The sequence below is a fragment of the Prunus dulcis genome, chromosome 4 (genome assembly GCF_902201215.1).
Source record: "Prunus dulcis chromosome 4, ALMONDv2, whole genome shotgun sequence".
Classification (NCBI taxonomy): domain Eukaryota; kingdom Viridiplantae; phylum Streptophyta; class Magnoliopsida; order Rosales; family Rosaceae; genus Prunus; species Prunus dulcis.
Window position 1 is genome coordinate 2,953,172 of NC_047653.1, and position 12,170 is coordinate 2,965,341.

Here is a 12,170-nt window from a genome sequence, read left to right on the forward strand (position 1 = left end):
CCCTCAAAGCAAGAATTTATTATACACAAGATAACAGCACATTTCAATCAATAAATTGGGAGAAACCATTGGCAACGAAATTGGATCCATATAGATAGTTCAACCGGGCTTCAAGCTTCGCAAAATTATAGACCATAAAGCTTTTTAGTTATATAACATAGTAGTCAGAACATATGGATGGCCAAAAATCTAAATGTTCCCGTGTAAAAGCAGTATGGGATTTAATAGCCCAGAAAAAAAAAATTAAACAAAACAACAATCTTACAACAAAAAATAAAAGAACACTTTCAGTTCCTCCTTCAGCTAAACACCTCGTAGAACTTCTCAATGACAAGTAAGCCTGAGTCAATTGACTCTAAAGGATCCTTCCGAAGACGATGTCTTAAGCAGTTAGGGATGACGGTAGCAATATCCTCTGGAGTCACCTTATCTCTTCCCTTTAGAGCAGCCAAAGCTTTTGCAGCCCTGTTAGTCACTATGTCTCCTCTCAATCCATCAACGTTCAACTCTGCACAAACCTTAGAGATTTTCACCTTGAGATCCTGATCAATCTGAACAGATGGAAGGTAACTTCTAGCTGAGCCAATCTGTTGTTGAAGCTTTTCTTGCTCAGCTTGGTAAGAACCCCGAAATTCTTTGGGGTTTTTGTCAAACCGAGCTCTCTCCTCCACAATCTTCACTCTGAGCTCTGCATCCCTTACAGTCCCAACTTGTGCATGCATCCCAAAACGGTCAAGCAACTGTGGCCTCAGCTCCCCTTCTTCTGGATTGCCTGAGCCAATCAAAATAAACCGGGCAGGATGTGAAATTGAAATACCCTCTCTCTCCACTGTGTTCCATCCGGAGGCAGCAGAATCCAATAAAACATCCACTAAATGATCATCCAAGAGATTAACTTCGTCCACATAAAGAATTCCTCTGTTAGCTTTTGCAAGAAGGCCAGGCTCAAATGCCTTGACACCCTCAGTTAGAGCTTTCTCAATATCAATTGTCCCACAGACTCTATCTTCTGTAGCACCCAAGGGTAAATCAACCATGTTGATCTTAGTCATGGTGACAGGAAGTTGCTCCCCTTTCACAATGCTCTCTCTAACTTCTGCTCCCATGGACTCTGGATCTTCGGGATCAGAATTGTATGGATCACCATAAACTACCTTGATTTCAGGAAGCAAGTCAACCAAGGACCTAACAGTTGTGGATTTTCCAGTTCCCCTATCCCCCATGATCATGACACCCCCAATCTTGGGATCAATCACATTCAGCAGAAGGCACAGTTTCATCTCATCTTGCCCCACTATAGCAGCGAATGGATATACTGGCCTCTGGTTTTCCTTAGCAGCAGCCCTCTGTGCCTGAATATGATCAGGCTGACCAGAATTAATCACACATATATTGAAGAACCTAATCTTTATATAGCAAGTGAATTCCCAAAAATAAAAACTTTTTCTTGAAAATTGAAACTTATCTTTGATTATTTACTCAGTTAAGGAAAGAAATTTTGGGTTCGACAAAATCTTTCTCCAATTACAGAAAATTTCAACATCCAAATTTAACTATAACCTATGCACTTCAGCCAATAATATTAACAATGAAATTTTTTTAATCAAAATTTGTTGTCAAATAGAGTGAGGGAAGACAAATAGATAAAGAGGGTTCAGACCTGCTCAGCAGGGCTGATTTCAGTGGCAACATTGGTCACTGCCACATGAAATTGAGGCCTCTTCTTTCCATGAATCCCAATCCCTCCATAAAACTTCTTCCCATAACTCGTCCCTGCAATACAAAAAATAAAATTCATTCACATTAATAACAATCCACTAGCCAGCCAGCTAATGCTAAACCCACATCTTATATCCCTTTAAAACACAAACAAACACCAAATATGAACTGGTTTTTCTTATCTTCAACCAAATTACAGAAAACACGCCTCAATCATGATTCTGTTGCTGGAAAAAGAAGGGGGGTTTTCTTCTATTTAGCGGGAAATGTACCTGGGCTTAAAGAGAGAGAGGAAATTGAAGCCCTGGAAGTGCGAGATGAGAGAGGTCGAGAGGCAAAGGCTGCCGTTGAGCAGCTTCCGAGTATGGATGCCATGTAAAAGTGTTTATGGAAAGCGGTCTGTGTTCGAGTGTGAGTATATTTCTTGAGCTTGAGAGCTTGACATGGTTTCTAACTTTCCATTGGTTTGTGAGGCTGAGGATAAGTGGATAGATTTTCAGTCGTATCTTGTATTGTATGTTACTTGCTCTGCTTTGTCGTATACCAAAAAGAAGAAGAGAAAAATGTGGTGGCCATTAATACATTTTTGAAAAGTTTCTTAAATAATTTAAAAGAGAGTAATAATAGCATGTAAATTATTTATGTTTTGGAATTCCGTTTATGCTTTTATGTATTGTTTGGTATTATTTATTTAGAGTGACAAATAATTTTTAAAAAAGTTTGGGAAGTCGAGCCCATTTGACAAATTTTAAGGTGATGTGGTAAATTGAATCCACATTTGAGAAATATTTTGCACTGTCTTTATCCCTCCTCCGAATTTTTATACCAGACGTTGCACTTGAACGGGAGCTTCTCTCCTAAATTCGGTGCGCAAAATTTCGTGTCACTAGCATTAATATATCACTTCAAGTGACAAAAGTTTTGGATCAAACTTAATTCTTCCGCTTTCTCATGACAAAATAAGGGGGGAAAACCAATCATATGATGCAATAGATAATGCGTAAATTACATTCCATTATTATACTTCACTTACAAGTAATGTGGTCTTGCAAAACATCAAGGCAATCCAAATTCATTGCTGCTAAACTTCTCCATCTCCTCTCTAAAAGCAGATATAGCACTCTCCCTCAGATTCACCAAAACCCTGAACCCATCTTTCTTCCCTTCACTCGCAGACGACGAAGGAGGCAAGAAAAAGCAAGGCTCAACGCTGCCAAGCAAGTTCCTTGAGAGGGGCAAAACGGTCACAGGACCTCCCCAGCCAAAATCAACTGTGGAGTGGCGCAGGTGCCTCCAATCTGTGAACCCACTCACCTCTTTTCCTGCCGTGATCCCTTCCTCGTAATGAAGCTCCTGAAAATCGATGAAGGACCGCACGTACTCATCCGTGGTGTTGCTTTTGCTCTTCTTAATCTGCTCGGCCACTGCCCAAATGGGTTTCTCTGTTAAGTCTTTGGCGCTCAGCTTCACGTACATTGCAACGCATCCGTTGCCCCAATGCCCAGCTGGTAATGGAGGGCTCACTAGTTTTCGTACGTTGATTGAGTATGCAAATGTTACCTTCTCATTACTTGGAAGCTTCAAGGCTTTAATCCTGTTTCATCCCATCATTTCAACAACAAAAAGGGAGTAAATTTCAATTTTGCAAATAAGTTTTTGACGTTGTGACACTTGTTTATAACTTCAAAACATGACGGCTCAAATAATAGTATTCATAATTGTAATCAAATTTTTTATCAACTAAAAACCTGAATTGGAGGTCTAATCCTACCATGCTTAAATGTTCAATTTTATTAAAAAAATTAAAATTAAAAGACTATTTATGCAATTTGGTCGAGGACAAACTTAAAATTTACTGAAAGAAGAATAGCGCAAGGAATTTTATTTTATTAACAGCAACTTACTTGGCGCGCCATATAAAAGCACCTAAAGCTTCAAAAGTGGTGAAGCTCAGCCCGGACTGCTCCAACAGCTCGCTCTTGAATCGCTCCAGACACTCGTCCCTCACATGAAAGCACTCCCTCGCAACTGGGCCCACCATCTTTGCCTGTCCGTACGGTGAGAACCCCCTCTCCAAACTCAAGCACTCATGGAGTACCGGTGCACCAATTCGGGGAGGGTCTCTGGGTCCCAGCAAGCCCGCCCTCTCCCATACGGGCTCAACCGACACCCAGGTGGCCCCGCGAGCCAACTCAGCCACGGCATTGAAAAACTGGGTGGCGCCCATTCCGTCGCACAGCAGGTGGTTAATGGCGGCTCCGAGGGTGAACCCGCCGCACTCGAACACCGTGACTTGCAGCAAGCACGGGTCGACCATGGCCTCGTCGGGGTTCGGGTCGGGCACCAACTGTTCGACGAAATCCGCCGCTGGGTCATCGAGGTAGCTGACGGAGTCGAGAGTGGCGTCCGAAGAGGCAAAAATAAGGGGGACGCCTTGGCCGTTGGAGCAAAAGAGCTCGAAGCGGTTGTCGGGGCGGCTGCGGAGAGTGGAGGCGAGAGGGTAGTAATGGACGAGAGAGGCGGAGAGGGCTGCGGAGATGACGTGGCGGGGGTTGGAGGAGGGAGCGGATGGGTTGGTGTTGTGGTAGGCGCGGACATAACGGAAGCTGACGCGGAGGTTGGGGTCGTTGTCGAGGTGGGAGAGAGAGAGGACGTGATCGTCGTTAAATGGGGGTGTAGATGGAACGATGAGAGTGGTTTCTATGATTTTAACGTGCATTTTTGGTCACTTAGTTTGGTAGTTGGTTGGATGGTGCTTTGGATTCTTCATTCTTTTGTGGTACATTGTGGAGGTTTATAATAGAGACTGAGGAGCGACGTGGGGCATGCCGCACCGCCTACTGGCCTCATGCATCATTGCATGTCCTTTTCTGAGTGAAGACTTTCCAACCACAGACCATTAAAAAATAATAATAAAACAAAAAAAAACTTCCATTCCCAACAACCCCCGCCAAAGTTGAGTTGGGGCTCCCAAAACTCTGATTTATTGTATGGCTCTTTTAATTGGGCCCAAATCCTTGAAGCCCTTTTAGTTGGGCCCAATGAGCTGAAGCCTTACTAAATGCAGTACATTACACTTTGGAAAATAAACCTGGGTTTATTTATAGCCTTCCATGTCGAAAGAGCGCGCTAATCTGTCATTAACGTCCTCCCCCCGCCTCTTCAAACTTGGAAATCTATAAATAATATTCAAATACAGAGTGTGCCTCAGACCACTGTACCAAGCGACGAGCTCTCTCACAACTCGCTCGCACCTCTGCAATCTCTCTCGCTCTCTCATATACGACTTTGAAATCTGTGAGTTCTCAATCCCTGATCGTGCTCTCGTTTCTTATAGGCTTTCGGATTCACGAGCTGTTCCTTTCGCGCATTTCTTGATCAATTCGAGATTTTCCTGGAAAGTATAATTTATCAATTCCCTTGTTTGCCGAGCTTGCTTTAGATCGTAGGATTGATTCTGCAATTTCTCCCTTTAACCTCTAAATTTCATGTTTTCGTTCCTATGGCTAACCGTTTTTTAAAGTCAAATTAGAGGAGAGTTTATGTTTTGGCTGGTTCCATCAGTCATTGTTTTGATTTTGCCCTTAATGATCAAGTTTTCGCTGCTTAAGAAAAATGTACAGAATTTAAAATTTTCTTACACTAATTTGAGGCAGATTTAATTCTGTCTTTATTAGCTTTGATTTGTGCTATACTGATAAGTATAAGTTTTTGTAAACTGAGGTTCATAGTTTTCTTTTTGTTATCTTATAATTGTTATTTTAACAATTTTGGTTGGGTCGCATGAAAAGTTTGTAATGTGGACAAGGACTGAAATTTGTAATGTTGACAGTTACTGTCTGTTTGCAGAGTATAATAAGATCTACAAGTCTGTTCATATGGCAGAATCAAAGAAGGCGACATCTTCCTCGGTTAATCCAAAAGAAAAAAGTTCACTTCTAGGTATTCTCTTGGTTTCCCTTACCTTTATCTTTGCTGTATAAGTCATCGGATCAGATGCCAAAAGAATGTCGAAGTAAGAGTTTTCAGCTTGGAATTTTTCATTTGACTTGAACAATGTAATCAAATCGTGTGTTCCTTTTATAACAGATGAGGAAATTGGTAATGAATTTCTCAGCTCCTGGAAATCAATGTCAGTAATGGAAGATGATGGAATGGATTTTAGCTTTGATACGGTTTCCAAAGGCAAGAAGAAAGTGTTTGATTTTGAGAAGCTGTAAGTACTGCCAAAAAAAGTTTGCTACTAAATTATAGAACCATCTTTGCTAAATATTTAACCGGCTCCTTCATTTAGTTCTTAAATATTTGCGTGACAGTTACTTTTTATCACTTCTGTGTGCTATCATGGGTAAATTGGCTACCATTATGTGTTTAGTTGGTGTATCTGGTATTTGTGTAATGCGCGAAAAATTGTTTTGAAAAGGAAGATAGAATTTGGGATTCAAAGGAATCAAGTCATTCCAGAAATGCTTATTCCAGTTTTACAGATATAGCTCCAATATATGTAAGTCAGTGTGAGTCTACAAATTCCAGGCCACTTATAGAGCTCTTTTTCCCCTATCCTGTTCAGGGATATGGATTTCAATCTAGATGGTGACTTTAACAAGTTATCATCTTTCAAAATGGACATGCCAGACCTTGATTTCTCAAGCCCGCCCAAGAAATCTGCAAAAACTGAGAGATCTGAAGAAGAACCGTCCAGAGGAAATCGTCAAGGGAAACAAGACCGTTTCAAATTCTCTTTTGATTTCAATGAGTGAGCTCTGTATCTTCTTGTTGTGCTGATATTATGATTACATAGCAATGCAAGTGTACTTGTGCTCTGAATTTTACAACTGGTTACCTGACATTTTTTCTTGGAAGTAGGTTGGATAATTTTGATTTTGATTCAAGCTTAAAGAAAAGTGAAAATAGTTGTAATAAGAATCGAGATAGCAGCAAAGAGGTTGTTTCTGATCGAATTGGGTCTCAAAACTCTAAAATTGACCTGGCTGAAGAGATTAGTACACTTGATGGTGATTCTGAGAGAGTGGCCACTTCAAAGGTTGATACTACATTACTTGCTTCAGGCAACGGTAATTCTATGAATGATGATTGTGCATCAAAATCTGAGACCTCAGAAAATCTGGAACTGCCGTATGGTCCAATGTCTCCTGAAAAAGTAATGACTAAGAGGGTAGAAGAATCAGATCAAGAAATTCATTTATCTGAGAAGGCAATGCCCACAGAACCATATGCTAATCAGGCAACACATGATTTGCCTCATCAACTTGTAGGAGGAGATGATTCAAATGGAGATACTTTTTTTGAAGGAAAGAATGATATCACAACCGTAAATACCTTTTCAAGTGGAAAAGAGGATGTTAATGAGAAAATGCCAACAAGAGACGGTCCTGATCATGAAGACTTGCCTTTGAAGGATTCATCTCCAATGAATATTGCTGGTTCGGGGAGTAATAACAGTGGTAGGAGCAAGTCAGGCAGTGATATCTTGACAGAAAACTTTGAACCAGCTATAGATGATTCAGATCTTGAAGACAATTCCAATACATTGGTCTCGAAGGAGACACCACATAACATCAAAAGTATGAAGGAAGACCAAAATTCAACTGGAAAGCTTCCCTTATCCATGCAGGGCAGGTCAGGAAATCTGTGAACGTCTTCTTATCTGCTGTCTTTGTTTATTTGATTCCATCCTTCAGTCCATGACTTAATTTTGAACTATAAGAACTAGAAACTGATGTCATAGTCAAGATGGTTTTGAATATAGAAACTAACAATAATCAGAAAACATTCAGGTGCATCTGTTATTAAAACTATAAAGAATGAGTAGAACCATTTAATGTATGAGTTGATGCATGTGTCCTGGTCTAATTATCATTAAAATTCTTATGATGGTATACTCTGTTTAGCATGTATGTTCTTGAATTGTGTAGATAGCTCTGATAGGGGAGCAAACATGTCAGCTTCAGTATCAAAGTGTTATTTATCTTTTCCCCTCTTTGCTTGACAGTGAATCTGCAGTTGATGAAGTTACACTGACAAATAAAATAAAAACCAGACACTTCCACTCAAATGTTTCTAAGAGATTGGAGGAAGCTGGATCTCAATTGTGTCAGCCATCATTAAAAGGAGCAAAATCTCTCTCGTCTGGAATCAAAAGAATTGGTAGCATGCATCTACATCCTGCAATTGAGCAAGGGTGAGTCATAGTTTTCCATAACAATTGCATAGTTGGCATTTAAATTTATAAACTGTTTCATATAATCTTCAACAGGGTGGGTGGTATTGCTAATGATGCACAAATTGGAAGCAAATTGATCGCTGCTCCTGTATTAGTTGATAGAGAAACCAAAGTCAAACATGTAATACCTGGAAGGTAAAGAATGCTAACATTCAGTAATATCAGTATAGGACACGAGGTACAATCTTCCCATAATCTTCTTTTCTTTTCTTTTCGTTTTTGAAAAAAATAAATAAATTCTAGAAGCTTCTACGTTGACATTATATACTTTGAATTGAATCACTCAAAATTGGATGACATCATTTTATTAAATAGAAAATACAATAAAGCTGTTGTTATTGTTAAATAGAAGTGTCCCTTGTAATCATTGACAGGGAGGACTTCAATTCTGCTGGTGTACTAAATAAGGCCAAACTGGTTGGGAGTTCACTCTTGTGTAATAAAGAAGTAACAGAAAGGGAACCTGTCCTAGGAAGTGGACAGAGAAAAAGTCTTAATGATCTCAGGTAGGTAGCACATCTCTAAATGACCTTGTTCTATCTTAAAATTTACTTTGACTGTTTGAAGTTCGACTTTTCTATATGCAGGGTTTTCACTATGATCTCTTCTTTGATAGATTTAAATTTAATTGTTTCACCAATGTACCCAACCAAGTCGTCACTTTTTTGGAATGTTTAATAATATGGAGTGTCTATGTTTCCCATTATTGTGGTGTTCCTTCAATATTTCAATCTTCGTTATGTTAAATAAATTTATTTCACATGACATCAAACTGCCAGATTTTGTGAGATGTTTTTTTTGCATTTCTTGCCTTGAAGAATGGCGCTTTGACTGACGTTATCATTCACATATTTAATTGTGCTCATTTCTCAGGCACATGGAAACCCATTTTATATACTGTTCTGCACCATTATTTATGGTCCACAGGACCTTCTAGTGAAATTTGTGATTGCCAATATAAGTTTTTCTAGGCATGCGGAAATTTCTTCCAGTCAAGCTAGTCCTTCCAGCTCAAGTGAGAAGACAAGTGAACCTAGTGCTCAGACATGTGTCAATTCAAAATTCATGCTGTCGAGCCTGGAGTCTATGAGGAACACTAAGATCATTACAGCTGAAGGGAATAAACTTTTTACTGATAAAACTGCCAAGAAGAAAACTGAACTTTCTACCTTGAACATTTCAAAGTATGATGCAAGTGTAATTATTCCTCTTCTTCAGTTCTTTCTTTTGCAGAAATGTTTTTATTGTCATTTTGAATGTTTTGATATCTCTAAATGTAGGAATATTGGTGGCAAGAAAGTTTCATTTAATGCTGCATCTCAAAAAGAAGTAAAATCCCTGAGTTCAGAGAAACACATGGAAGTACAAGGCAATGTGGAATTGAAGACTGCCAAGATTGTTGATCGCAGTGAGAAACAAATGCCACCAAACCTTTCCTTGAAGCGAAAAACATTTGAGGTCTTATCCATTTAACTCCTGGAGTTCTCTTCAAAATGATATCATGACTATGACATTCTATTTGTAGCTTTGGTCTATTCTGTCCAAAAGCTTTATGAGAACTTTATTGCATTTTCCCAATTTCTTACACGAAGCTATTTTTCAGGGATCAGACTCAGGTTTAGCATCTTTAAAGCCTCTAAAACGCCTCTCTCACTCACCAAGTGAAATCAGGTACTCTTGTACTAGTCTAGTAGATATGCGCTTAACTTAATATACTGAAATTTTTTTTTTTTTGCCAGCTTCTCACATTTATCATCCTCAGACCAAGAAAGAAACCATTTGTCATCCCAAATAACCGCATAAAGCACTATTACTATTTATGTATTCTAAATGATTTACTGGGATTCTGCTGACATTCCACATTCTTTATCCCAAAACACCTGCAGAAATGTCACAGAACCTTCAAAAAGAGTTGTTGAAGAACAGGTTCCGTCTTAACAAACTTTATAGAATTAATGATTCATAATGACTGCTAAATGTATTTTAAGTAAAATAGGTGGAAGCCTGATATTGGATAAATTACCTGCTACAATATTCTTTGTGTTTTCACTAGGTTTACATTCATGAGAGTCATTTGGAGACAAAGACTAAGAGCACTTTAGATGACCATCCAACCTCTGGGCTCGGTAGTCCTTGCTCGAATGCAATGGAGCTTGAAATTCATTCAATAATGGAAAATGATGGAAATGTTGAAAAGGCTGAAGCATACACTAAGGAGCTTGAAGATGTGAGTAAACTATTACTTCTTTTACATTGGCTTGCATTTGCATTATAATTAAGAGATTCAAACACTTAAAAGTGAATTCAGTTAAATTTATACATACATCATGGCTATAAGATAATGATCTCTCTCCGTCTCCCTCTCCCTCCCCCTTGCAGATATGTAACATGCTGAAAAAGAAACATGAGGAAGCTAAAGAACTGCTCGTCAGAGCTGTTGTGAACAACAATAATCTGCTGATGCTTAACCATCCCATCTACGACGCAAAGATATCCTTCAGACTGTCTTAGATGTTAATTTGTTATTGTTCCTAATTTCCATTTTATTAACAGAAATAAAGTTGCATTTTCCTTCATAATTGACTACATTCACAAAGTTCAGAAATTTGCCGCAAAACTGGTGTCCAAGGAGGTTCAGAAATGTTCAAGAGCACCGACAGTTGTTATATAGGTTTGTTTTGCCTTATTTTTCTTTTACACACTTAAAGTTGTGCATGTAAAACTTCGGTAATAATGATGACTTACTATGTTAGTTGAATATCAGGATCATGTTGCACTTTCTCTTCTTTTGTTCGGACTTCAAGGTCCTGATACTCCAAGCAATCCAGCAATGCCAACATTGTTGAAAACTCAAATGTCATGCTTCATAGTTGAATCAGGCGTTGCACTTGCAACTTCCCACTTGCATGTCAATTTTCAGACTCTTAAGATCATAGGGGGTGAAAATAATGATGACGGCGATGTAAATGATTAGTCAATAGCCTCGTTTGTGTTCTATGTGGTTGAGCATCTCCTTTTCATATTTTTCCTTGGCTCTGTTCTTACCAGGATGCAAACAGGTTAGAGAATCGATTGAGTATATAACTTGTACCTTTCATGTGTGGATGTGTCACGTGTGTGCATGCTCACGGAACAGTTACGCTTAAAGATCGTATGACGTTCTGGTTTCTGAATGATATATACACAAGTGATACCTAAAAACATGTTCATCTTCTTTTTTGTTTTTATATAAATGCATGAAGGCACTGTTGGCCGGCAAATGAGTCCAGGCTCGAGTAAGTTTGTAATTTGTTCAATTTATTAAAGTGAAACAGAGGTTGGAAGTTTGTTAGCCGCGCAGATAATATATGATAAAAGGAGAAGGTGGTGTTGTTCAAACCCAATATGAAAACCATAGCTTTCCTTCTAATTAAATCCCCACGAGATTAATAGATAAGGGCATCTATGAATTGCAATTTGCTTAACACTTAGAAGCACCATGGGGGGACTGTTTATTTGAAATTGTCCGGCGGCGGCCGCTCATGTCTTAGTTTTTAGCCGACTAAGCCGGCCGGACCAAAGGAAAGATTATGAAAGCAACCCAATCCTACTTAATCTCGTTTGATTTCCAAAAGGTTTTGGAAGCTTGTCATTATAGAAAGGCTAGACCAGCCGAAGGCAAATGATCACTAGCTCAAAAGCAGAGAGATTCAAGACCTAAACAAAGAGATGAAATTTTATTCTATCTGCAGCTGAGAGACTTGAAGAGATGATGGTCGGTAATTGTTATTTCCGATGGGCACAAACAACACAAGGTACGAGAACTCCATTACAAAACACAACAAAACAAGCATTACAAATTTACAATCACAATGTGGCTTTTTGGAGGCCCCACTATTTCCCACCCACTTTTAATATTTATTTATGATAACAAAAATTTAATTAACACCTTGATGCACTATATATATCACACCCTCTTACATTGGAGTCTACAAGCCTAGCATTTTTGTGAAAGAAACCATTAGAGAAAAATGTATATTAGGTGGAGATTTTGTGTCTGGTTTGCACTAATGCTGCTGCTTTTATTTTCTACTTCTGAAACTCGCCCTCTTAATCCAAGATTGGAGAAGAAGAACAACTTAACCAGTTCCGGTCACACATTGGCTGGAAGGGCCAGGGAATTACTCAACGTTTGGTTGCGAAAACAAGAAGCAAACCAAACTCATTA

At 39.0% G+C, this 12,170-nt stretch overlaps 3 protein-coding genes across 5 annotated transcripts; 1 reads left to right on the forward strand and 2 right to left on the reverse strand.

The window, feature by feature from the left end:
* Positions 1 to 68: 68 nt before the first annotated feature.
* On the reverse strand, positions 69 to 2,240 carry LOC117624439 (magnesium-chelatase subunit ChlI, chloroplastic). The gene is made up of 3 exons (XM_034355675.1): positions 1,992 to 2,240; positions 1,661 to 1,773; positions 69 to 1,352 (listed from the first exon to the last, which is right to left on the reverse strand). Exons 1-3 carry the CDS (start codon positions 2,092 to 2,094, stop codon positions 300 to 302), a joined length of 1,269 nt encoding a protein of 422 aa, XP_034211566.1. The 5' UTR covers positions 2,095 to 2,240; the 3' UTR covers positions 69 to 299.
* A 389-nt stretch (positions 2,241 to 2,629) lies between these two features.
* LOC117624908 (spermidine coumaroyl-CoA acyltransferase) lies at positions 2,630 to 4,481 on the reverse strand. The gene is made up of 2 exons (XM_034356425.1): positions 3,624 to 4,481; positions 2,630 to 3,313 (listed from the first exon to the last, which is right to left on the reverse strand). The coding sequence occupies exons 1-2, from the start codon at positions 4,436 to 4,438 to the stop codon at positions 2,776 to 2,778; spliced, it is 1,353 nt and encodes a 450-aa protein (XP_034212316.1). The 5' UTR covers positions 4,439 to 4,481; the 3' UTR covers positions 2,630 to 2,775.
* A 407-nt stretch (positions 4,482 to 4,888) lies between these two features.
* On the forward strand, positions 4,889 to 11,044 carry LOC117624890 (uncharacterized protein At4g18490). 3 transcript variants are annotated; one of them, XM_034356395.1, is made up of 16 exons: positions 4,889 to 5,016; positions 5,552 to 5,661; positions 5,809 to 5,935; positions 6,290 to 6,475; positions 6,586 to 7,359; positions 7,733 to 7,921; positions 7,997 to 8,098; positions 8,338 to 8,469; positions 8,935 to 9,147; positions 9,244 to 9,421; positions 9,567 to 9,634; positions 9,850 to 9,889; positions 10,017 to 10,190; positions 10,343 to 10,453; positions 10,551 to 10,634; positions 10,728 to 11,044. In XM_034356395.1, exons 2-15 carry the CDS (start codon positions 5,598 to 5,600, stop codon positions 10,632 to 10,634), a joined length of 2,442 nt encoding a protein of 813 aa, XP_034212286.1. In that variant the 5' UTR covers positions 4,889 to 5,016; positions 5,552 to 5,597; the 3' UTR covers positions 10,728 to 11,044. The 3 variants fall into 3 exon arrangements, with proteins under 3 accessions (XP_034212286.1, XP_034212282.1, XP_034212287.1); XM_034356391.1 differs by having other exon boundaries at positions 5,569 to 5,661; XM_034356396.1 differs by having other exon boundaries at positions 4,890 to 5,016; positions 5,605 to 5,661.
* The last annotated feature ends 1,126 nt before the right edge of the window (positions 11,045 to 12,170 follow it).

Bases quoted from the DNA above. Each gene is read 5' to 3' on its own strand.
- LOC117624439 (XM_034355675.1), bottom strand. From the start codon at position 2,094: ATGGCATCCATACTCGGAAGCTGCTCAACGGCAGCCTTTGCCTCTCGA. The intron at 1,774-1,991 runs GTACATTTCCCG...TTTGTATTGCAG, and splicing joins CTCTCTCTCTTTAAGCCCAG to GGACGAGTTATGGGAAGAAG. The intron at 1,353-1,660 runs GTCTGAACCCTC...GATCATATTCAG, and splicing joins AAATCAGCCCTGCTGAGCAG to GCACAGAGGGCTGCTGCTAA.
- LOC117624908 (XM_034356425.1), bottom strand. From the start codon at position 4,438: ATGCACGTTAAAATCATAGAAACCACTCTCATCGTTCCATCTACACCC. The intron at 3,314-3,623 runs GTAAGTTGCTGT...GGGATGAAACAG, and splicing joins GCTTTTATATGGCGCGCCAA to GATTAAAGCCTTGAAGCTTC.
- LOC117624890 (XM_034356395.1), top strand. From the start codon at position 5,598: ATGGCAGAATCAAAGAAGGCGACATCTTCCTCGGTTAATCCAAAAGAA. The intron at 8,099-8,337 runs GTAAAGAATGCT...AATCATTGACAG, and splicing joins AAACATGTAATACCTGGAAG to GGAGGACTTCAATTCTGCTG. The intron at 8,470-8,934 runs GTAGGTAGCACA...AAGTTTTTCTAG, and splicing joins AAAAGTCTTAATGATCTCAG to GCATGCGGAAATTTCTTCCA.